A 26,384-nucleotide genomic window follows, 5' to 3' on the forward strand; every position below is an offset into this window, starting at 1 on the left:
GGATAAACCAAGCAACTCCAGACCAGTCAGCTTAACTTTGGATGTGGGGAAACTTCTAGAAACTATAATTCGTGATAGAATTAATAGTCACATGGACAAATGTGGGTTAATTAAGGAGAGCCAGTCTGGATTTTTAAAGGGAAAATCATGTTTAACTAACTTGCTAGAGTTTTTTGGTGAGGTAACAGAGAGGGCAATGCTGTTGATGTACAATGCTATAGCTGGACTTTAAAAGGCATTTGATACAGTGCCACACAACAGATTTGTGAGAAAAGTTATAGATCATGGAATAAAAGGAATTGTAGCAAGATGGATACAGAATTGGCTGAGTGACAGAAAACAGAGAGTAACGGGTAATGGGTATTTTTCGGGCTGGAGGAAGGCTTATAGTGGAGTTCCCCATGGTTGCCTATTGGGACCTTTGCTTTTCCTGATATATGAATGATCTATACCTTGGTGTGCAGGAAATGATTTCAAAATTTGCAGATGAAACCAAACTTGGAAGCATTGTAAACTGTGAGGAGGACAGTTTAGAACTTCAGAGTAACATAGGCAGGTAACATAGGTGGAATGGGCGGATAGGTGGCAGATGAAGTTCAATGTGGAGAAATGTGAGGTGATTCATTTTGATAGGAAGAACATAGAGGATATAAAATAAGCGGTACAACTTTAAAGCAGTAGCAGAGGGACCTGGGTATTTATGCTCATGGGTCTTTAAAGGTGGCAAGATATGTTGAGAGAGAGCAGTTAATAAAGTATACAGTATTCTAGGCTTTATTAATATGGGTATAGAGTACAAAAGCAAGGAAATTATGTTGAGCTTGTGTAAGACACTAGTTAGACATCAGCTGGAGTACTGTATATAGTTCTGGGTGCTGCATTTTAGGAAAGATGTGAAGGCATTGGAGAGAGTGCAGAAGAGGTTTATGAGAATTATTCCAGGGATGAGAAACTTCAGTTATGAAAATAGATTGGAGAGGTTGGAGGAACTTTTCCTTGGAGAAAAGAAGGCTGAGGGGAAATTTGAGAGGCCTGGACAGAATAGATAGGAAGAAACTGTTGCATTGGGCAGAAGGATTGAGAACCAGAAGGCACAGATTTAAGGTAACTGGTAAAAGAAGCATAAGCAATATGAGAAAAATATTTCAGTGAGAGGTTAGGGTCTGCCATGCACTGCCTGAGTGTGTGGTGGAGGCAGGTTCAATCGAGGCATTCAAGAGGGAATGTGATGATTATTTGAAAAGCAACAATGCGCAGGGGTTACGGGGAGAAGGTGGGGGAATGGCACTGGGTGAAATGTTCGTTCGGAGAACTGGTGCAGACACGATGGGCTGAATGGCCCCCTGCGCAGGAACGATTCTGTGAACAGTGGAAACTTTTCATCACAAGCAGCTTCCAGGAGGCTGGGCTGGGTTGAGCTGTCGTGTTGTCGTGAATGAAAATCCATCTGTCGCCTTCAGTGCTCCCGGTGCAGGATCTGCTGCAGCGGGTCTGGTTTGTTGCTGTGGTGACTTGAAATCCAGCCTGGGCTTTGCTGTTGATGAGCTGCTCCGGTCCAGTGGTTTGTCTTTACTCCAGTCCGGGTTTTCGCAGGGGTTGGGGGCGGGGCGGGGCGGGGGGGGGGCGGGGCGAAGGTGTGGGTGATCCCGCCCCGCTCCGCTCCTGTTGGAATACCAGTCCAGGTTCTCGCAGGGGTGATCCCGCTCCGTTCCCGTGGAGAACTCCGGGCTCCGGACCGGGCTTTGTGGCCGATCCCCTCCATGCTGGGTATTGTCCGTCGGTCCCGGCCGATCCCAGCTCGCGCTCCGCGCTCCCAGCTCTTTCCCCGGGCACGGGCGGCGGAGGCGGCGACTCGGGACGCGGGAGCAGCGAGCGGCCCCGGACCGAGGCCGGGAGGATGGCGGAGCCCCGATTGCGGTTCATGCTGTTCCTGGCGGCACTGAGCACGGCCACCGGCGCAGGTAAAGGCGGCTGGGAATACCGGGATAGTGAGGGAATGCCAGGATAATGAGGGAATACCGGGATAGTGAGGGAATACCGGCGTCAGGAGTGAGGGAATACTGGGATAGTGAGGGAATGCCAGGATAATGAGGGAATACCGGGGTCGGGAGTGAGGGAATACTGGGATAGTGAGGGAATGCCAGGATAATGAGGGAATACCGGCGTCAGGAGTGAGGGAATACTGGGATAGTGAGGGAATGCCAGGATAATGAGGGAATACCGGGGTCGGGAGTGAGGGAATACTGGGATAGTGAGGGAATACCAGGATAATGAGGGAATACCGGGGTCGGGAGTGAGGGAATACTGGGATAGTGAGGGAATGCCAGGATAATGAGGGAATACCGGGGTCGGGAGTGAGGGAATACTGGGATAGTGAGGGAATACCAGGATAATGAGGGAATACCGGGGTCGGGAGTGAGGGAATACTGGGATAGTGAGGGAATGCCAGGATAATGAGGGAATACCGGGATAATGAGGGAATGCCAGGATAATGAGGGAATACCGGGATAATGAGGGAATACCGGGTCAGGAGTGAGGGAATAACCGGAATAATGAGGGAATACCGGCGTCAGGAGTGAGGGAATACTGGGATAGTGAGGGAATACCAGGATAATGAGGGAATACCGGGGTCGGGAGTGAGGGAATACTGGGATAGTGAGGGAATGCCAGGATAATGAGGGAATACCGGGGTCGGGAGTGAGGGAATACTGGGATAGTGAGGGAATGCCAGGATAATGAGGGAATACCGGGGTCGGGAGTGAGGGAATACTGGGATAGTGAGGGAATTCCAGGATAATGAGGGAATACCGGGATAATGAGGGAATGCCAGGATAATGAGGGAATACCGGGGTCGGGAGTGAGGGAATACTGGGAGTAAGGGAATACCGGGAGTAAGGGAATACCGGCGTCAGGAGTGAGGGAATACTGGGATAATGAGGGAATACCGGGGTCGGGAGTGAGGGAATACCAGGATAGTGAGGGAATGCCAGGATAATGAGGGAATACCGGGATAGTGAGGGAATGCCAGGATAATGAGGGAATACCAGGGTCGGGAGTGAGGGAATACCAGGATAATGAGGGAATACCGGCGTTAGGAGTGAGGGAATACCGGGATAATGAGGGAATACCGGGAGTAAGGGAATACCAGGATAATGAGGGAATACCGGCGTCAGGAGGGAATACCGGGATAGTGAGGGAATGCCAGGATAATGAGGGAATACCGGGGTTGGGAGTGAGGGAATACCGGGATAATGAGGGAATACCGGGATAGTGAGGGAATGCCAGGATAATGAGGGAATACCGGGGTCGGGAGTGAGGGAATACCGGGATAATGAGGGAATACCGGGAGTAAGGGAATACCAGGATAATGAGGGAATACCAGGTCAGGAGTGAGGGAATACTGGGATAATGAGGGAATACCGGGAGTGAGGGAATACCGGGATAATGAGGGAATACCGGGGTCGGGAGTGAGGGAATACCGGGATAATGAGGGAATACCAGGGTCGGGAGTGAGGGAATACCGGGATAATGAGGGAATACCGGGAGTGAGGGAATACCAGGATAATGAGGGAATACTGGGGTCGGGAGTGAGGGAATACCGGGAGTGAGGGAATACCAGGATCGGGAGTGAGGGAATACCAGGATAATGAGGGAATATCAGGATAACGGGAATACCAGGATAATGAGGGAATACCGGGATAATGAGGGAATACCGGGGTCGGGAGTGAGGGAATACTGGGATAATGAGGGAATACTGGGAGTGAGGGAATACCGGGATAATGAGGGATATTGGCAGTGAGGGATTACCAGGATAATGAGGGAATACTGGGAGTGAGGGATGACCAGGATAATGAGGGATTACTGGGATAATGAGGGAATACTGGGATAATGAGAAAATATAGGAGTGAGGAATACCAGGATAATGAGGGAATACAGGATAATGAATAATTATTGGGAGAGAGGGAATACTGGAATAATGAAGGAATACCAGGAGAGGGAGAGAAAACTGGAAAAGAGGGAAGAATACTAGGATGATGAGGGAATGCAGAGAGAGGGAGGAATACTGGGATAATGAGCGAGAATAGGGAGAGAGGGAATACCAGGATAATGAATTATTAATGTAATGAATTATTACTGGGAGAGAAGGAATTTTGAGATAATGAGGGAATACCATGATAATGGGTATGCAGAGAGAGGGATGGAATACTGCTATAGCAAGGGGATAGCAGTATAATGAAGGAAAACCAGGAGAGGGAGGTAGTGCTTGGTCAATGAGGGAACATCAGGGGAGAGAATCACAGACCAGGTTAGTGAGGCAATATTGGGAGAGGGAAGGAATAAGATAATGAGGGAATACCTGGTGAGGGAGGCTATTTCAGGATGGGAGATACCGGGATAATGAGGAAATACCAGGAAAGGGTGTGAATACTATAATAGTGGGAAAAACTGAGAGATGAGGGAGTATCAGGAAAGGGAATTACTAGGATAGTGAGGAAATAAGAAGGGAGAGATAGGGAATACAGCAAAGGGAGGGGATACCAGGATTATGGAGGAATATCGGGGGAGAGAAAATGAGGAAATACTAGGAATACTGTTAGTAAGAGACTGAGGATCCTGGTGGACACCAGGATTTAGAGAATACTAGGATAATAATGGGATACTGCTATAATGAGGAGGAGTCCAGGAATACTGGCATGTTGACAAAAGAGGACGGATGGGAGGGGAATGCATGTAATTTCTGGATAGTGAGAGTACAGAAGAGAGAGGCAACTGGGAATACAGGGGGAGAGATGGTGCAGCAGTGGTTACAGAGCAAGCTTACCAGTGTCTCAGAATATTAAGAAGCAATAAACTGGGAAAAGTGAGGAGAGTGGGAACAACACCAGTGGAGAGAAAGAATATAGAGGGGAGAAACATAGTGAACCACCAAAAACTTGGATGAGGGAAGGAAGCATCTATAAGTGGGGGCAGGAACCAGCAATAACTGGGAAAGAGATTGGAATATCCATGGGACAGGGGGAGAGAATGGGAAGTGTGAGACCTGACACCCAGAATAGTGAATGGAGAAGCTGGGAATGCTGATGGGAGATACCAGGAATTGTAAGGAAGATAATAGAAATATTGGAGTGGGGGGAACTAACAGGGAATACTGTGGAAGTGATTGGGAATAGTGACAAGAGATTGGAGATTGTTGGAGTGAGAGAGTTGTGATTGTGGGGAAAGTGACTGGTGATACTAGTGAGTCAAAATTGAGCAAGAGAATCTGGAAAATAGGGAGAGACTGGAAATAATGAGAGGCTGAGTGGGAATCCTGAAGATGAAAGGGCAAATGAGGATGCAAATATTTTAGGAATTGGCAGAAATTGGGAAACACTGGGAATGAGGAAACTAAGAGAATGTGTAGGGGCCAAGGACACAAAGTGAGGAGTGATGTCCTGAAATATGGGTTTCACTCTGTATCTAACCCTGTGCTGTACCTGTCCTGGGAGTGTTTGATGGGGTCAGTGTAGAGGGAGCTTTACTCTGTATCTAACCCTGTGCTGTACCTGTCCTGGGAGTGTTTGATGGGGACAGTGTAGAGGGAGCTTTACTCTGTATCTAACCCCGTGCTGTACCTGTCCTGGGAGTGTTTGATGGGGATGGTGTAGAGTGAGCTTTACTCTGTATCTAACCCCGTGCTGTACCTGTCCTGGGAGTGTTTGATGGGGTCAGTGTAGAGGGAGCTTTACTCTGTATCTAACCCCGTGCTGTACCTGTCCTGGGAGTGTTTGATGGGGTCAGTGTAGAGGGAGCTTTACTCTGTATCTAACCCTGTGCTGTACCTGTCCTGGGAGTGTTTGATGAGATGATTAATTTTGAAATGTTAGAAAGGCTCTCCATTGCCCAGCTCTGACATCTTTAAATCCAAAATGTAACATAGAAGTACAAATTCTGAAAAATATTTTAAGTTCTACTCAACAGTCTCAGGATAGCTGGGCCTTGTATCATGGTATTTATCTGCCACCTGCCCCCCCACCCCCGACCACCACCATCCCCCCCACACACACACTGCTCTGTTAAAAATCAGGTACCTTGTGTTTCTGCTCTCCAATTTTCTCTCCTCTCTCCTGAAAGCACTGACTTGTTGGAATGATTTCATGCTCCAGTATTATGTCCAGTTGGCTAGTTGTGTGTAAGTCTAGTTAGTGAGTGCGGCAGACAAATAGATCACGGAGTGTGTTCCAGTCAAGCCTAATTGTGTCCTCACTGGATGCCTGTACTGGCATCACTGCACAGAGATCAGGAGTGGCAGCCCTGATGATATTTATAGTATTCCAAACATGACTCTTAATTCAGCACAAGCGAGGGACCAGACCAAGTTTAAGTTGAAAGGCAGTGGCCCACTGACTGCGTGCCCTTTCGAAAGGTCTGATAATTCAGGCAATGGAAAACAAGTTCATTTATGAACAGACCCTGAATTATCACTGGATTTTAATCACCATTTTAGCAGCCAGGGTTAGGGGGCTTGAGTGGGATTAATCTTGTGTCCGCTTGAACTGTGAAATACACCTGGAAACAATTGTCAATTCTGTCCTTCCAAACATGTCTTTGGTGGTGGGGACAAGTGGTGACTTGAAGCTAAAAAGCATGAAGGTGAGATACGGGGTAGGGGTACAGGCCTGTCACTGGTTGCGGGAGCAGCTTGCAACGAGGAATTAAGAGTAACACATAATATGAAAACAAATTGAATTAAATATGTATTTTCCTATAAAGTGTATCCTGACTGCACGAAACTGACTCTTCCTTGGCTTATGGAAATGATTTATTAACAACCATCTGGGCAGATCTATTTTTCTTCTGGCTTTAAGCATAAAATAAAATGGATTGTTTTTGGTGATGTTGAAATGTTGATGCTTAGCCTGCTGTGCTAGTAGACAAGGTGATTGTTTTCAGCAGTTTGTAATACCTGTTACCTGTTAGATGATGCTGGTGGTCCTAGATGTTAAAGAATCATCTTCAGCTGCTGTGAACTGAGAGAGAGATAGGTATGAGCAGTGAGCTTGGTGCTGTGGGAGAATTGGGATATGCTGAGGACATGAAAGTTGCAATATAAATACAAGTCTTTATAATTCTTTATTATACCTAATTCCCTCCATATTTTCCTAAAAATGCTGATTCTTGCTAGAATTTGCTCTGACAGGTGCTGCCACTTCTGCATCTTGCCCAGGTTCTTTGTGTCTGAGCATTGGTGGGTTATACAAACGGCATCTCAGTTGAACTGATCCTTTTCTTAACCAATGTCAACATTTTGTAACAGGCGTCACTTGGCAATGGTTGGGAGCGGGACCATAGCCACCAGTCTCCCCCACTCCCAGACCCTAGTTGCACCGCCCCCCCCATCCTTTTCCCTAACCACATGCTCTGAGGCTGTTTGAACCTCTAACTGCTGCTGAGCTGAGACCAGCTAACACAGGGTAGAATTGACTTGTTGCTTTTTCACACCTGTGATATGACTCTCCAGCAAAGCGCTCCATCCACTTGCGATCTGGGTGAGGTACCATACCCACGAGATTAATAAGCAGCCAAAACCTATTCTGATCATATCACAGAGCAGCATCAGAAAGAGAGAATGGTGGAACTATGGGAACTGTTTAAACTGAGGTTTATTGTGGTGGAATCTATTTGCTGGGTTTTGTTCCTGTGACTATAGAGAGGGTAGGCACACACACCTCGGAGATTGTACATAATGCTGCAGCTGTTCTATTCAGAGGTGTTAATGCTCACTCAGAAACACGATAGCCACCTGCAGCGATAATAAAGGATAGCTGGGGATGGAAAATTAACAGGATTGCTGAGTGACACGGGCACTGATGAGTTTTAAGTCCTGTTACTGATTAAAAAATCTGCTTCATGTTCCCACCTCACAGGAATCCTGCTCAAAACATGTGTTTCAAATTAATTTATAAGAAACCTCCGAGCTCTCTTATTGGTCTAGTGAGTAAGGGATAACCTGTTGTTAGACTAAACCGGGATAGGCACGGGTTTTATTGAGTTAGCTGACCTCAGCTTGGACAGCAACTAGGTGCTAATTTTGCCTGTTAGTGCTGGGGGGTGGTGGGTGGTTACAAGGTCACCCAGAGTTCCTGCTCCTGACCACTCCAGTTACCAGGGGAAGGGATGGATTTGGATCGGTTAAGGTGTCCCACAAGTAAACAGAAGAAAGCCTTGAACTTATACCAAGCTTTTCACAACTTTCGGATATCCCAAAGAGCTTTATATACAACGAAATACTTTTGAAGTGTAAATGAGGAAAAGTGACAGCCAGTTTATGCACAGCAAGGTTCCACAAATCTTTTTTTAAATGGTGTTAGTTGGCAGAGCTCCCCCGCTCTTTTAACATTGCCATGGGATATTCAGTGTCCTGACCGTGGCTCAACCAACATCATTAAAATAGATCAACTAGGCATTATCACATTGATGTTTGTGGGACCTTGCTGTGCGCAAACTTGCTGCTGTATTTCCTACATTACAACAGTGACTATACCTCATTGGCTGTAAAGAGCTTGAGATATCCTCGGGGTTGTGAACTGCAATGGGAAGAACTCAGCTTGGTTATCCAGTTAATCAGTTGCTTTGGAGGTGAAGAGTTCAAGTTTACATTAATAATGCATAAAAGGGAATCCCTTATATAGGCATATAAATAGTAAAAGGCTGGTCATAGGTGAGTGGGGCTGAATAGGGACCAAAAAGGAGTTTTACTCGTGGAGGTAGAGGGCATAGCTGAGGTATTAAATGAATAATTTGTCTTTACCAAGGAGGATGCTACCCAGGCTGTGGTGAAAGAGGAGTAAATCCAGTCACTAGAAGGTTTTAAAATTGAAAAGGGGGAGGTATTGGATAGGCTGCCTGTACCTGAAGTTGATAAGGCATCAGGACTGGATGAGATGCATCCAAGGATACAGAGAGAAGTGGGAGTGGAAATTGCACAGGCATAATTTTTCAGTCTTCCTTAGACTTGGGGGTGATGCCATAGGATTGGAAAATTGCAAACATTATGCCATTGTTCAAAGAAAGAGGGTAAGTAAGGATAAGCCGAACAACTCCAGACCAGTCAGCTTAACTTTGGTGGTGGGGAAACTTCTAGGAACTATAATTCGTGATAGAATTAATAGTCACATGGACAACCGTGGGTTAATTAAGGAGAGCCAGTCTGGATTTTTAAAGGGAAAATCATGTTTAACTAACATGCCAGAGATTTTTGGAGAGGTAACAGAGAGGGTTGATGAGGGCAATGCTGTTGATGTGGTGTACCTGGACTTCCAAAAGGCAGATAGGTGGCAGATGAAGTTCAATGTGGAGAAATATGAGGTGATTCATTTTAGTTGGAAGAACATAGAGAGACAGTATAAAGGGTACAACTCTAAAGGGGGTGCTGGAGCAGAGGAACCTGGGTATATATGCGCATAAGTCTTTAAAGGCGGCAGGGCAGGTTGAGTGAGCAGTTAATAAAGTATACAGTATCCTAGGCTTTATTAACATAGGTATAGTGTACAAGAGCAAGGAGGTTATGTTGAGCTTGTGTAAGACACTAGTTAGACCTCAGCTGGAGTAGTGCATTTTATTGGAGAGAGTGCAGAAGAGGTTTACAAGAATGATTCTAGGGATGAGAAACTTCAGGTATGAAGATAGATTGGAGAGGTTGGAGCTCTTTTCCTTGGAGAAAAGAAGGCTGACCGGAGATTTGATAGAGGTATTCAAAACCGTGAGGGCCTTGGACAGAATAGGTAGGGAGAAACTGTTCCCACTGGGAAGAAAGTTCGAGAACCAGAAGGCACAGATTTAATGTAATTGGTAAAAGAAACAAAAGCGATATGAGAAAAAAAAATTCACAGTGAGTGGTTAAGGCCTGGAATGCACTGCCTGAGTGTGTGGTGGAGCCAGGTTCAATCGAGGCATTCAAGAGGGAATTTGATGATTATTTGAAAAGAAACAATGTGCAGGGTTACGGGGAGAATGTGGGGGAATGGCACTGGGTGAAATACTCATTCAGAGAGCCGGTGCAGACACGATGGGCTGAATGGCCCCCTGCGCAGGAATGATTCTGTGAACACTCACCCGTGATTAGTTTAATATTTCATAGGAAAGAATGCATCTCTGCCAGTGCAGCACTCGGTCAGTACTGCTCTTGGGGCTGTCAGCCTGGATTTTGTGCTGAAATCTCTGGAGTGCGAGTTAAACCCAGAACCTTCTGATTCAGAGGCAAGAGTGCTACCGCCAAATCATTTCTTACATCAGTGGAACAGTGTTCCCTTAAACTTGTTTGGGGTCACGCTTGAGAAGTGGCCATGGGGGTGATGTCAGAAGGTTGCTGGAAGTGGTCAGCTGTGAGGACAGAAACAACGGACTCTCATGAGGGTAAAATAAATTCAAGTATTTCACTGCATCATGCAAGGTGCCTCTGATTTTTGCAGAGCGTCTGTTCCAGATCACCCTGAGTTCAATTTGAAAACAAGTAACTAGATGTAAATCCAGTCACAAACCGTTACCACAACTATATAATTTGCTGATGCATCAGCCTCAGTTTGCCTCTCCTAGAGACGCTGATTGCTGCTGGCATTTGCATCCGGAGACACTAACAGCTTTATGATACCTGCCTATTCTTCATCTGCGGGGTTAGGTGGCAACGACAGGTTTTTCTGTTGCAGGTTAGAAAGCAGCACCATTGAATGTAATTTTCTTTCTTCAGTGTTCTAGCCAGGCTCACTGGTTCAGGAGTAACTTGCCCTCTTCGGCTCCGGAAGATTTTAGACCCTGTCAAGGCATGGAATTTCCCTGACTGATGTGACTCAATGCTACATTGTATAATATTGTTATTTACAAGGTCACTGTCTTCACTATCCTACAGTCACCGTGTCTGAACACCTCAGTGAAGTCTGTGGAATTGGCTCCAAAGTTTAAACTTTGACCACTGAAGACACCCTGTGTAACCATTAGTAATATTCACTAATCTACTCTTGCTGCTGTTAGGTTTTGGTGTAGGAGATTAATTCCGCTGTGAATCAAACATTGGAGAAACATCTCTCCAGTCAGTATACAGTGCACTTTCCTAAATAGTGCCAGTGCTAATGAACCAAAGAGTTTACAACACAGAAAGGAGGCCATTCAGCCTGTTGTGTATATTCAATCCCGTTGCTCCAGGTGTTCGCAGAGCTCAGAATCTACTTTCGCTTCAAATGTATGTTCAATTTTATATAAACCCTGAAGCTGGGAATGTCTTTAAACTGTATTGTTGCTGTGATTAGTTTACTGGAGGATGCAGCCCATTATTTTGTTCACACCTAGTGCTGCCCAGAGAGAGTAACATAAGAAATAGGAGCAGGAGTAGGCCATTCAGCCCCTCAAGCCTGCCGCACCATTCAATAAGATCATGGCTGATCTGCCCCAGGCCTCAACTCATAACGTGGTCATAGCTCTCTTTCCCTTTTTGCTATCTCTTTCTGAATGAGTTGCCTCTTGATGTGATACAGTTTCTGTGCTGGATTCCCTGTGATACCCTACGTAAGAGGGCCCTCTCTTTGCAGTCAGACATGTGACAGTGTTTGCCTCTGATGTGAGTGTTCCATCAGCGCTTACTGGCTAGGGATCAGATTCTAGATCCCTGGCCAATGCCCTTGCCCCATTGGCTGGTTGAAATACCCTTGCCCTATTGGCTGGTTGAAATGCCCTTGCCCCATTGGCTAGTTGAAATGTTATTTGACAAAGATCTAGTAACTCCATACAGACAAGTGATAGAACCTGGCACCTTCACTTTTGTATGGATATGTACCACATCCAGCAATGGATTTACCCACTAAACTATCAGGGAAAGACTACAAAATCCCCCCCCACAGCATAACCCTTACCATAATGTGTGCTGTTTTTGAGAACTCCCCTCTCTGATGGAGGAAGGGTTGAAATACTCTTCAGTCACCCAACCCTGCACTCTGGAATGCCCTCCCTAAACCCTCTCTGCCTCTGCAAACTTGTGCTTTAAAACCCTATTCAAACTCAGCTCTTTGTCCTTCCTGAGATGCCCTCCATTAATTCATTTTTTTCTTGAACTGCTTTGGGACTTTTTCTGTTTAAGTGTGCTGTTATAATACCGTCTGATGCATTCTAGTTCAGTGATGGAATCTATATGCTCTGAAAGCTTAGGAACTGGTCTTGGAGATAGATGATTGTGCCTGCTGGCAGCTGTTTGTGGATTCTAAGCTTGCATTGCTCAAATGTTTGTGGCTTCCAACTTGCCTTCCTTTGCTGTTGTTGCAGTTTCTGCTGATTCTGAATGCTGGCTCTTGGAATTATTCTTAATCATGCAGGTATTCAATGAAGCTGCACCTGGCCAAGGCTAGGATCTTGTCCAGCTGGGCAGTTGTTGCACAGTTGGTGACAGGGCCATCCTTTTTGCCATGTGTGGGTGAGAAACCTACAGCAATGATTGAGAATTGTGTATCCTTGCAGCCCTTTGGGCTCAGGGGTATGAGGTCCCTTTGGCACCAGTTTATTGCCCACCATCTGCTGTGGCTTCCACTTTCTTCCAGTTATCAAATGCCATTAATGTAATTTGATCTGACCATTTTTTTGATTACCTTCAGTTGCCACCATGCCACAATCTACCTCATTCCTTGACTGGAAGTGTCTAAAAACTCCAGAGAACACAAATTGGCATGACTGAGCTGTAAACTGCATCTACGTGGCTTTTGTTGTATCTTGAAAGGAAAACAATTTATATTTCTATAACGCATTTTACATATTAAAAAGTCCCAAATTGCTTCACAGGAGCATTGTAAAATAAAATATGACATTGAACCATATAAGGAGATATTAAGCCAAAAGTGCATTGGAATAGTTAACAAAGACATGAGAGTTTCAGCAGCACATGAGCTGAGATGGTCAAAGTTGGGTGATGTTACAGGAGTGGAAATAATCAGTTTTCGTGATAGCACGAACATGTGGTTGGAAGCTCATCTCAGGTTCAAATATGACACTAAATGAGTCTAAACATTAAGTTTGAGTTGCCTTAGCTGGCATCGTTTCAAGTGAGGAGTTGTTACTTGTTTGACACCCCATCTAACTGATGAAACATTCAGGCTTCATCTAGAATCCAGGTGTCATTACTGCAAAGTGTAATGGTGCGAGTGTGAAATTCACCGCCTACGTGAACAGTGAAGATTAGCCAGCAATAGGACAGTAGATTCTGTTCTAACTTGGGTTGTGTATTGCCATGATGAAGGCATTGGTGTTGCTTACAGGGAACCAGTTGCATCAGAATTGAACAATGTTAAATTGTATTGGCCCAAGTGGGACATTTTATGTTGAGTATTTGTACTCAAATACAAATAAATAAATAAATAAAATGCACCCAATGACAAAACTCTCTAACCAAAAATCATCATACCCCATGCCACAGAGCACCACATCTATCCAGGCTGGTCAGCATTGAGGTGAGTTCATGGTCTTGGTTTACTGATAGATTTGTTGGGGTTTTCTGGGATAGTTGGGTGCTTGGGTCTTCATAACAAATATCTTCTTCAAATGATGTGATTCTCAATCTAACTGCAATGTTTGAGGGGAGGAGGTGAGACACCTCTGACAATGGCCTCCAAAGTGCTGTCCTGTGGAAGGTATAGAGTCGCATCCCCAACTCGGCAGAGAAAGTTCACTTGTCCAACACTTTTTGACTTGTTAGAATCTAAGATCAGTATTGTTATTCCAGAAATCCAGGTGGTCAATGGTAAAACTAGAACCAATCTTTACACACTTACATAAGTATTTATTTACAAAATACACGTTACAAGCATACACCTTCTCATCCAACAACTAACTTCAGTCCAGGGGCGCAAGAAAATCCCAGTTACTGCCCACCACCTGAACATAATTAAATATAATTAATATATAATTAACAAGCATATCAAGCAGAGTACTTCATCTTCAAAATCTTGGTCTCAAGAAGCCACTGGCCTTAGAGACAGAGGTTTCCCTGTCTGAACTTCAAGTTGTTCCCTCCCTGTCTGATATACTTCAATTGTTCTTGCCAACCAATGTCTTTTCATGCAGAGCACAAGGTAAGAAACATTGAATTTATCCACAAGAAGGGATGAAAGTCTATGGACCAGGGATCCTACTGTCAATGTGGCAAAGCTTATAAAGAGGATAAGAGTCAGAAGGTGTTGTCTGCCCAAAAGTGGAGCATCACACTGTCCACTGTGTATTCTGGTTTCCAGTCAATCAACATTTGCATGGGCAAATAATATCCAACATCCTTTGATACTTCCAGAGTCTGGAGTAGGGTGTGGATAATTGACTGTAACACATCCTTCAATGGTGTACTACTCAAGATGATACAGATAATGTATCCTGTTTATCTCTCTCTCAGATTTGGAATCATATGTAATCATGGTTGGTAATTGAAACAGCATGAAAGGGAAAGTTTGAAAGGGAAATGTCAGGGGAAATAGAACTAAATGGGATAGTACCCAAATAATTGGAACTGACATGTTGGGCTGAATGGCCTGCTGTGCTACTAGCCAATATCTCTATTGGCGCACCAACACTTGTTTATTAAACAGGCAATGGATTTCATAATCCAGCAGATCACAACCCCTCTCATGCACTCCCCCTCCCCTTCACCCTCTGTCCCTCTCCCCCTCATCCTCCAACTCTCTGTCTTCCCTGCCTCCATCCCACTCTTCCCTGCCTCATTGCCCCCTTCACCCCTCCTCATCCCTCCCCCTCCCCATCCCCATCCTCTCCCCCTCCCCATCCCCATCCTCTCTCCCTCACCATCCCCCACACCCTCCCCCTGCCCCGTTCACCCTTCACCCTTCCCACACACCCCACTCTTTCTCATCCCCTTTTGCTCCCTTCCTCTCTTCCCCTTCCCTACCTCCCTTCATCACCCATCCCTTCCTCCCACTCCCTCCTCCCTCCTCCCTCCCTCCTTCCCTCCCCACTTCTCTTCGTCCTCCCCACCCCCTTGCTTCCCCCTCCCTCCCTCCCTCCTGCCCTCCCCTTGCTTCCCCCTCCCTCCCCTTGCTTCCCCCTCCCTCCCTTCCTCACTTCTGCCTCCCTCCCTTCCCACTTCCTCCGGCCTCGCCACTTCCCCCTCCCTCTCTTTCTTCTCCCTCCCTACCTCCCTCCCTTTGCCCCCCACTCCCTCCCTCCCTTCACCCCTTCCTTCCCCCTCCCTCCCTACCTCCCTTCCCCCTCCCTCCCTACCTCCCTTCCCCTCCCTCCCTACCTCCCTTCCCCTCCCTCCCTACCTCCCTTCCCCCTCCCTCCCTACCTCCCTTCCCCTCCCTCCCTACCTACCTCCCCTCCCTCCCTCATTTCCCTCTCCCTCCCTCCCTACTTCTGTTCCCCCTCCCTCCCTCCCTACTTCTGTTCCCCCTCCCTCCCTCCCTCCCTACTTCTGTTCTCCCTCCCTTCTGTTCCCTCTCCCTCCCTCCCTCCCTTCTGTTCCCCCTCCCTCCCTCCCTCCCTCCCTCCCTCCCTTCTGTTCCCCCTCCCTACCTCTGTTCCCCCTCCCTCCCTCTACTCTTTTCCCCCTGGCTCCCTCTACTCTTTTCCCCCTGGCTCCCTCCCCTCTCTTCCCCCCCTCCCTCCCGTCTCTTCCCGCCCTCCCTCCCTCCCGTCTCTTCACCCCCTCCCTCCCTCCCGTCTCTTCCCCCCCTCCCTCCCCCCTCCCTCCCTCCTGTCTCTTCCACCCCGTCTCTTACCTCCTCTCTCACCCTCCCATCTCACCCTCCCTCCCCTCTCTTTCCCCTCCCTCCCTTCCCCCCTCTTTCCCCTCCCTCTCTTCCACCCTCTTTCCCCTCCCTCCCTCTCTTCCCCCCTCTTCCCCCTCCCTCCCTCCCTCCCTCTCTTCCCCCCTCTTCCCCCTCCCTCCCTCTCTTCCCCCCTACCCCCTCCCTTCCTCTCTTCTCCCCTTCCCCCTCCCTCCCTCTCTTCTCCCCTTCCCCCTCCCTCCCTCTCTTCTCCCCTTCCCCCTCCCCCCTTCCCCCTCCCTCCCTCTCTTCCCCCTTTCCCCCTCCCTCCCTCCCTCCATCTCTTCCCCCTCCCTCTTTGCCCCCTCCCTCCCTTCCTCTTTTCCCCCTCCCTCCCTTCCTCTTTTCCCCCTCCCTCCCTTCCTCTTTGCCCCCTCCCTCCCTTCCTCTTTTCCCCCTCCCTCCCTTCCTCTTTGCCCCCTCCCTCCCTCTTTGCCCCCTCCCTCCCTTCCTCTTTTCCTCCTCCCTCCCTTCCTCTTTTCCCCCTCCCTCCCTTCCTCTTTTGCCCCCCTCCCTCCCTCTTTCCCCCTCCCTCCCTCTTTCCCCCCTCCCTCCCTCTTTTCCCCCTCCCTTCCTCCCTCTTTTCCCCCCTCCCTCCCTCCCTTCCTCTTTTCCCCTCCCTCCCTTCCTCTTTTCCCCCTCCCTCCCTTCCTCTTTCCCCCTCCCTCCCTTCCTCTTTCCCCCCCTCCCTCCCTTCCTCTTTCCCCCCTTCCCTCCCTTCCTCTTTCCCCCCTCCCTCCCTTCCTCTTTCCCCCCTCCCTCCCTTCCTCTTTCCCCCCTCCCTCCCTTCCTCTTTCCCCCCTCCCTCCCTTCCTCTTTCCCCCCTCCCTCCCTTCCTCTTTCCCCCTCCCTCCCTTCCTCTTTCCCCCTCCCTCCCTTCCTCTTTCCCCCTCCCTCCCTTCCTCTTTCCCCCCTCCCTCCCTTCCTCTTTCCCCCCTCCCTCCCTTCCTCTTTCCCCCCCTCCCTCCCTTCCTCTTTCCCCCCCTCCCTCCCTTCCTCTTTCCCCCCTCCCTCCCTTCCTCTTTCCCCCTCCCTCCCTTCCTCTTTCCCCCCTCCCTCCCTTCCTCTTTCCCCCCCTCCCTCCCTTCCTCTTTCCCCCCCTCCCTCCCTTCCTCTTTCCCCCCTCCCTCCCTTCCTCTTTCCCCCCCTCCCTCCCTTCCTCTTTCCCCCTCCCTCCCTTCCTCTTTCCCCCCTCCCTCCCTTCCTCTTTCCCCCCCTCCCTCCCTTCCTCTTTCCCCCCCTCCCTCCCTTCCTCTTTCCCCCCTCCCTCCCTTCCTCTTTTCCCCATCCATCCCTCCCTTCCTCTTTTCCTCCCTCCCTCCCTCCCTCCTTCCCCCTCTCCCTCCTTCCCCCTCCCTCTCTCCCTCCTTCCCCCTCCCTCTCTCCCTCCTTCCCCCTCCCTCTCTCCCTCCTTCCCCCTCCCTCTCTCCCTCCTCCCTCCTCTCTCCTTCCCCCTCCCTCTCTCCCTCCTTCCCCCTCCCTCCCTCCTTCCTTCCCCCCTCCCTCCTTCCTTCCCTCCTTCCTTCCCTCCCTCCATCCCTCCTTTCACTTCCCATGCTTCCTCTCTTCCTCTCTCTCTCTCCCCGCCACTGCACACCTTCTACAAGTACTGTGTCTGTAGCTAAACTGCTCAGTACCTGGAGGAACAGACGTGGTTGCTAGAGGGTTGGAACATGCAGTCGGCCCTGCTGGGATACAGTGCTGGCGTCACTAGAATACTATTTAGCTTCAAATTATTTTTTAATGAAGTGTTATTAAAAACTCTAATTATTTTGTATCTTGTCGGCTTGTGGGTATTGATGACAATGATTGTGGTGACAGTGGTGATTGGCTGTGGCAGCATTTGAACAGTTCGAGGGAGAGTAGGTGCTTCTGTGCAACAACAGTTCTAACCAAATCCACTGCTGCTCATTCCAACCTGTTTTCATGAAAAGAAGTCTTTGGAAAACATTTATTAAGAGAAGGAAGAGGTACCTCTTGTTTTTATTATCAGGCTGAGGTCCTATGTCAGGAATGGATTTTTGTCGATGACCTTTAAGAATAAATCACTTCAAGTTCCACTCTGGGTCTGTGTGGGCTGATTGCGATGTGATATAAGTGGGGCACGTCTGGGGTTACTCCTCTCCCCTGCTCCCTGCTGCTTGTGTGTGTGCAGGTTGGGTGAAGAAAGTATTGCACTCGTCTGTGATAATCTCCACAGAGCGGTATCCTGCCAAGACTCACTGCCCAAATTCATATCTGAAAACTAGTGACTTGGATGGAGTGTCAGAGGATGGCAAGTATTCATGGAACCCACCCCAGTAAAAGTCAGCACTGCCAGGAAAGGAGGGGAGGGACTTCGTTGACAGGCTGAAGGTTAACTGCTTTCACCTAATCCTTTATGACAGTGGACATTGTAACCTGGAAACGATACCTTCTGTGAGTTGTGTGGGGTTGAGCATTTGTGCTTGTTACTTTTGGTCACACAGAACCCTCTAGATTAATTTAGATGTGTGTGTGTGTGTGTGTGTGTGTGTGTGTGTGTGTGTGTGTGTGTGTGTGTGTGTGTGTGTGTGTGTGTGTGTGTGTGTGTGTGTGTGTGTGTGTGTGTGTGTGTGTGTGTGTGTGTGTGTGTGTGTGTGTGTGTGTGTGTGTGTGTGTGTGTGTGTATGTGTGTGTGTAGCTCCCAAATTCTAACAGCTGATGTCTCCGGCTTCTCTTGAGGTGTATTATGTAGCCAAGCTCAGCTAATGCCTGCCTTTGACACAAGGAGGGCCTGGCTTTGCCTTGTTAGGCTTCAGAAGATTCTGAGCCCCAGCATAGGTTTGCATTGCCTCAGATGTTTGCAGCGATTCTGTGTTTGAAATGCCTGCTTAGAGTCTGAACCCTTCAAGGAACGGTGAAGGAGCCCAGACTGCGAGATGGCTTTGATCCTGTTGCTGACGTTACTTGCTGCTTGAAGTAGAGGAATGTTTGAGGCACTCAGGAGGGGACTCGGAAACTGAGAGCCCTGCTAACAGGCGGCCAGAGCAGATCCTAGTGTGACTGCAGGAGTGAGTGGGGGGACTGTTTCTGTGAGTGGGAGAGAGAAAGAATGTTGTACAATGCATTTGGCTGAATATAATGTGATAGCAGGAGAGGTCTGCTTGTAGGTTTTGATTTTCACTTCCCTGTTTACATGTAATAAATAACAACAACTTATCGTGCCTTTGACTTGACACTTCACAGGAGCATTATAAAACAAAATGTGACACTGAGCCACATAAGGACATGTTGGGACAGGTGATCACAAGATTGGTCAAAGAGGTCGGTTTTAAGGAGTCTCTTAAAGGAGGAAAGAGAGGTGTAGGGAGAGAAGTCCAGAGGTTAGGGCCTGCATAGGTGAGAGTGATGGAGCAGTTGAAATGGAGAATGCATAAAAGGCCAGAATTAGAGGAGCAGAGATATCCTGGAGGGTTGTGGGGCTGGAGGAGATCACAGAGATAGGGGCAAAGCCTTTGGAGGGATTTAAAAACAAGGATGAGAATTTTAAAATCAAGACCAGGAGCCAATGTAGGTCAGTGTGCACAGGTATGATAGGGAAAAGAGGAGCCGATGTAGGTCAGTGTGCACAGGTGTGATAGGGAAAAGAGGAGCCGATGTAGGTCAGTGTGCACAGGTGTGATAGGGAAAAGAGGAGCCAAAGTAGGTCAGTGTGCACAGGTGTGATAGGGAAAAGAGACTTGCTGCAAGTTGAGACATGGGCAGCAAAGTTCAAGTTTACAGAGGGTAGGAATGTGTAAGAGCAGTCAGGAGTGCGTTGAAACAGTCAAGTCCAGAGGTAATGAAGGAATGAATTAAGGGTTTCAGCAGCAGCTGAGCTGAGACAGTCTGAAGGCAGGGCGAGGTTACAGAGGTGGAAATCGGCATTCCTTGTGATGGCACTAATATGAAGTTGGAAACTCATCTCATGATCATGACTGGCTTGATTTCAGGCTTGCCAAGGAGAGGGATAGAGTCAGCAGCTAGGAAACAGAGTTTGTAGCAGAATTTCAGTCTTCCCAATGTTTAATTGGAGGACATTTCTGTTCATCCAGTGTTAGATGTCAGACAAGCAGTCTGATAATTTAACAAAGGTGGAGTAGTTGAGAGAGGTGGTGGTGAGGTAGAGCTGGGTGTCATCAGCGAGCATGTGAAAACTAACACTGTGCCTTCGGAAGATGTCGCCGAGGGGCAGCACGCACTTAAGAACTAGGAGGGGCCAAGGACAGATCCTTGGGGGACACCAAAGGTAATGGAGCAGGAAGAGAACCCACTGCAAGTGTTGCTCTGGCTATGATGAGATAGATAAGAATGGAACCTGGTGAGAGCAGTCCCATCCAGCTGGACAACAGCGGAGAGGTGTTGGAGGAGAATGGTGTGGTCAAACATGTTAAAGGCTGCGACAGATTGGAAAGGATGGGGAGGGAAAGTTTACCTTTGTCACAGTCACATAAGATGTCACTTTGATCTGAGCTGTTTTGATACTGTAGCAGGGCGGAAACCTGCTTGGAGGGATTCAAATATGAAGTTCTGGGAAAGATGGGGATGGATTTAGGAGGTGACAACATGTGAAAGGACTTTGGAGAGGAAATGAAAGGAAGGTTGGAGATAGGATTTTAGTTTGCAGGGATGGTGTGAGGAAAGGTTTTTTTTGAGGAGGGGGGGTGATGATGGCAGATTTAAAGGAAAGAGGGACAACACCCAGGAGAAATTATAGGCTATTATGGGTGTCAGGAGACAAAGTTGGGTGATCAGATTGGTTTAGTGGGAATAGAATCGAGGGAGCAGGAGGTGGGTCTGTTGGATAAGATGGGCTCAGAGAGGGCATGAGGGGAGATAGGAGAGAAACCAGAGAAAGATGTGAGTTCAGGGCTAGGATAGGGGGAACATTAAAGAATGTTTGGCTTGTGGAAGGAGAAACGTGACAGAAGGAGCTGATTAGATTGTCTTGATCTTAATGGCAAGAAAGTCCATGAGCTCCCCGCTCTTGTTGTTGGAGGTGAGGGTGGTTGGGATGGGTTTAAGAAGATGGTTTGTAGTTGAGAAAAAAAGCTGGGTGGTTATCTTTGCATTCCAGGATGATCCTGGAGTAGTGAGCAGTTTCAACAGACGAGGGCAGGACCCGATAATGTTTTCAGTGGTCCAGCCACATCTGACAGTGGATGTCTCAACCTGTTGTGCATCATCCTTTCAAAGCTGCATCCCTTGGACTTCAGGGAGTGGGAATGAGAGCTGGACCAGGGGGAGGCCAGAGTGAGAGTAATTTTTTTTTTTGTGGAATAGGACATCAAAGGTCAAGGTGTGGGTGCAGTTGATCAAATCAGTAACTGCAGAAATGTTGTGAACAGATGATGGAGATACTTCCTGAAGCAGGAACCATTTTCCCTCAATATTGGGCTCTCAAAACCTGTTTGGCTGCGGCTGTTGTGATTTGCTTCAAAGACAAAAATCTGTCCGTCTTCTTTTAAAAAGGTTCTTTTCAATATCCTCTCCATTTCTCCTGTGTGTTGAATGCATTGACACTCCATGCAGGACTTTCACAGCTGCAGGAACACTCTGCTACCTTCTCTGAGGCGCCATTTGTCATATGCATTCTAGATTGTGAGTACCAGAAGCTATTTGATTGCAGGAGGTATCACAGCTGAGTTCAACCTTGTCACCCCCAAATATTGCATTTATCACCAGGGGCCCTTGGATAGTGATCACAAACAGGAATTCTGTTTTTCCCAACACCCAGAGATTAGGTGTAGCAGCCTACTGGTGCCACACCTGTGGTCAGCTGGCTGAATACAGAATGGAGAATCAAGCTGGGAGCTTATTGCTTTGTGTGGCTAATTTATTCACCGGGTGACTCACTGAACTGTTGAAAGAACCTCCTTCACTGAGTTTTAAAAGGAAATCTCAAATGGGAAGGGGGGAGAAAGGGGGCTGATTGGCTGCTCTATCTTGTGCGTGTCTGCTCTTTGTAACAACAAGACACACAGCGCACTATTTCATGAGTTGGAAGGGGTCAGTACAAGGAATGAGTGATACCATTGGTGGCCATCTTAGTCCTAACTCTGGAATTCCCTCCCTAAACTTCTCCGCCTTTTTCTGCTCCTTAAAACCTTCCTCTTTGACCAAGCTTTAAGTCACCAGCACTAATATCTCTTCCTTTGGCTCAGTGTCAGATTTTCTTTTCCAGTTATACTCCCGTAAAGTGCCACTATGTTGGAAGCACTGTATAAATGCTGTTCAGTGCTTTGCTTTGCAACCTTTGTGCTGGTGTATTTAGTGTTTTTGCACAGCAATACATCCACTTATCCCATCACTCTTTCTGAGGAAACTATTATTCTGCTTGAAGGCTTTTGTATTTGGCTTGTGGAATGATCTGGAAAGGAGGTTGGGGTGGGGGGTGTGGGGGGGCGGGGTGGTGGGTGGGGGGTGTGTGGCGCGGGGCGGTCAGTTTAATCGGTAAATGCCCTGCTCAATCTTGGTGCAACACCCACAGGTCGCAGGATCGATGCCTGGTTTATTGGTTAATCTCAGTGGGCCCTTAGTGCTCCTGGTCTAAGGAGGGAGCAATCACTCCTACTCATAATCTCTAACCAGTGACTGCTGCTGAAGCGTGTGCATGTGGGAATATCGAGCAAGCTGAGCTTTGGACCCTCCAGCAATGATGGGCTTAGCTGTGAAGAATGGACACTTGGTGATCTGGCACCCATTCAAGAGAGTACAGGGAAGGCAGCCATTCAAAAGACTACATTAAGTTGCTCAAACTAGTTCTAAGTGATTTGCTGTCGCGTGGGGCATATGAGTTGTAGCCACTACAAGAAAGAACCACAACCTCATTGATGCATTGGCTGAAAATGGTGGAAAGGAGGTAAAGAAACTGTTCAGGGTTTTAAAGCTGTCGGTAATGCAACGGGGTTTTGTTGGGATTCCTTGTCTGTAGAAACCTTTGTTAGGGGGGCCAACTCAAATCTGCCCCATACACACACACACACACACACACACACACACACACACTCTGAAACGAGAGAGACTGAAGTCGAGGTGTGTGTCTGAAAATCTGCTATTTTTCAGTGTTGTTTATTCACAGTGAGCTACTGGCCCCTCCAGAACTCAGCCGTTCATCTAGCTTTAGCCCTTGTTTTCTTTGGAAACGCAGGCAGGCCTGTTGAACGATGCCAAGAGCCACAGGCTGTGAGTTTACAACCTGGACACACAAGCCTCTCTGTGTGCGTGCTTCTTTATGAAATGCCCATTTAGAAACCAGTGTGGAAAAAAATTGCATTTTGAGATCTTTTCAAATGCTGGGCAGCAATTAAGTAGTAAAGTGCTATTTGTTTGAGATTGGCTGATGGAAATGACCCTCAGTACCTTAATAAAGCCCTGAAGTAGGTCAGCATACGACTCTGCTCTAGACATGTTTTCAGGGACTGCTGCTTTATGAGCAAGAAAACATATGGGGCCCTCAAAGTATTCGTGTGAGGGAGGAATGTGTGGGCAGGCTGGATCTGGGTGGAAGAACTTGGTTTGTGGTGAGACTTTGGAGCGCTCTGTTTACAGCTGTACAACTGTTTTGAAGTTGCTGAAAGTTGGAACTTTTGCCAAATGCATTTTAAGTCGACCCAAATCTAGAGCAGTTCATTGTGTACACAATAATTAAAAAATAGTTTTGGAATGTGTGCTGAATTAGCTGGGCTACACTTGGGGGGAATAATCCAGGGTTCCAGTGGCTGCAGTAATTTACGGGTGTTTGGTGAGGACAGGTCTGTGCTCAGCTATGAAGACCTTCCTTGTTGAATGACAGGCTGACACCGATGAATTGTTATTTGAGATGTGGTTCCAGAATGCTACCAGCATTTGTACACCCATACCTTAAGAAATGATCAATAGCTTTGGCATGGGTTCAAAGGGTGGAAATTGATATAAAAGAAGATTTTAGAATCAAATTGGTGGTGACAAGTGCCCATCACTTTGATAGAGTCTGTGGCTGAGTTCAGCACAGTTACTACAGCTTGTCTGATTTTCACAGGTGGAGAAATTTCTGATTCTCGGCTCATAGTATTGGTGAAACCCACTTAAAATGATTGGATTGTTATCAGCATTACAACAGCAACACCTAGCTCAGTATGCTTAAAATGTTTATAGCCTTCACAACAAGAAGTCTTTTTAAAAAAAAATGCCATATAAATATTCTCCATTTCTCCCCAAAACTCCCCATTCTTTCCTCTCTTTCGACCTTTGAACTTTTTGGAGGTGTAGTTCCATAGGCTCCAGAGATTGTTTTGGAGTGAGAATCCTGCTCCAGAATTCCTGGTTATGCAGCATGGCGAAGGTTACTGAAAGTGTAACTGTACGGTCACTGTTTATTCAGGGTAAGGGCTTCTCAATGTCTAACGGTACAGAGTACTGTTCTTTCAGCAGAGCAAAACAATTATGTCCCTTTTGTGCAGTAGAGTTGGGGGCATTTGGGGGAGACTAGAGATAAATGCATTGCCTACATTAGTTGGTGCTGGTTTGATGAGGATATTGCCTGACATAAGGGAATATTATCTGTGTAGTTTGCCAGAACACACACGGAATGGTTGAGGGGCGACTGCAGTTTTAGGGGGGCTGCTGCATTGTGCTATGGTTCTGGTGGGATTTGTGATTCTCAATAGATGTTTAGAAAATGTAATAGATGCTAGAATTGTGTGGGAGATGGAGGGGAGTGAGATTGCTCCCCCTGGAAGCTGATTTCCCCCCTGGAATGTAATATTTTACTTACAAACTGCCTTTTTGAGAATGTTGTTATATTTTTACAATGATCCCTTTTTGTCTGATTGAACCCAGAAGGGAGATGTCGGGGAGAGGTCACTACTGTCATCCTGCTGCAGCATGGGATAGGGGAAACATTATCTGTGCGTGCCAAGTGTATGGGAGGGGCAGACGAATGAGACACAAATGAACAAAGCGGCACCAGAATGAGGAGTCTTGGCTTGTTGGGAAAGGAGTGTTGGATTGAGTGGGCTCTATTTTTATAACATAGAAATTGTGTTCCTAGAAACAGATCATCCTTTCAGTTTGTTTCTTAAAAACTATAAAGTGTTTATGATTAAATAAGTGGAAAATCTGATTGTGTAGGTGCTGAGTGATTTCAGAAATTCAGCCAGGTACTTCCACACTTAATCAGTTGCAATTCGCTGGGACCAACAAAAAGGTATGTCTCAGAATTCAGTAGGAGTGTTACTTTTCCAGTGACTTTGCGTCTTGCAAGGGTATTGTTCCACATTGCTGCATGAGCTCCCTGAAACCTTCTCAGAGTTCCTGGGTGCACTGCCATGATGGACAGTGCATTCACTGACTGAGCCAAGGGCTGAACGTGGACCCGTGTGTCTGACACTTGCACAGATTTCAGGGTGGCAGCTGTCCTTGCTGTTTGTGTGAAAATTTCTCACTTTATGTCCCACTGGGAAAGCCTGAGCCCTGTGGTCCTGCAATAACCACCTGTTCTGCTATTTATCGTTCATTCCTCAGCGCTGTACCCACTGTTCATCCCAAGATAAATAGGAGCCCACTGCCTTGCTGCTCTGCTGGCTTCTTGGATGATGGATTCCCAGCTGAAGGATGTGGAGAATCTGATTGTGGTTACCTAGTAACTACATCCATTAATGACCTGACAGGTCCTAACCTTTGACCCAGTATCCTGGGAATATGCAGTGGTCCCTGGGTTGTTAGCTAGCTTGTCATCTATTAAAGAGACACAGGAACAGAGCTGATGACATAGCCTCTGTCGGCCCTGAACCCTGCCCTTTCCACTCAGGCAGAGCACGTTGTAACACAAGAGAAGCCACGGAGATCCACAGTGTTGCTGAGCACCTCTCCCTTGCCGATCCCTTTTTGAGGGGACTAGGGTGGGAAGGGGTGGATTAAACCTTCATAGTTCACGGAAAACTTTTATATTTTCTTTGCAGCTGTCTTGCATTTTTACAACTTCTTTTGTTTAAAAACTGGCTACATGATTGGGGAAGAAGGTTAGACAGCTGGGGAGGTGGGTATATGATTGGGGAAGAAGGTTAGACAGCTGGGGAGGCGGGTATATGATTGGGGAAGGAGTTACATGGTTGAAGAGGGGTTCCAGGGTTGTTGGAGTGGGAGAAGCTGATCTCAGTGTGCAGAGCATGAGGACAATCAACTGCGGAGTTACACACATATGAAGCTATGAATTAGGAGCAGGAGTAGGCTATTCAGCCCCTCAAGACTGGAACCTTCTGATTCATGGGCAATTGGTATCAGCTCATGCCCTTGTAACCCTTCCCCTAGCGACATCATAGGGACATAGGAAGAGGCCACTCAGCCCTTCCAGCCTGCTCTGCCATTCAGTTAGATCATGGCTGACCTGTACTTAAACACCATTTATCTGCCTCATCTCTATATTCCTTGATACTTTGACCTAAGAAAAACATATTTGTTTCAGTCTTCTAAACTCCAATTGACCGACAGCATCCACAGCCTTTTGGGGAATAGAATTCCAGCCTTATGCCAAACGCACCTCCTCATTTTACTGCTAAATGGCCCAAATTTAATTCCTTTTACCCATGTATATTCTGTTCACCCCCATTTGATTTTTCG

The 26,384-nt window shown here is 47.3% G+C and overlaps 1 protein-coding gene across 1 annotated transcript in view; it reads left to right on the top strand.

Moving 5' to 3' along the window:
• The first annotated feature begins 1,687 nt into the window (after window positions 1–1,687).
• Window positions 1,688–26,384, top strand: part of LOC121271974 (neogenin-like) — a 190,671-nt gene continuing 165,974 nt past the window's right edge. The window contains exon 1 of the mRNA XM_041178235.1: window positions 1,688–1,961. Coding sequence (XP_041034169.1) covers window positions 1,898–1,961 — 64 coding nt within the window. The 5' untranslated portion in view covers window positions 1,688–1,897. The remainder of the gene's footprint in view (window positions 1,962–26,384) is intronic.

Source organism: Carcharodon carcharias, chromosome 32, assembly GCF_017639515.1.
Source record: "Carcharodon carcharias isolate sCarCar2 chromosome 32, sCarCar2.pri, whole genome shotgun sequence".
Classification (NCBI taxonomy): domain Eukaryota; kingdom Metazoa; phylum Chordata; class Chondrichthyes; order Lamniformes; family Lamnidae; genus Carcharodon; species Carcharodon carcharias.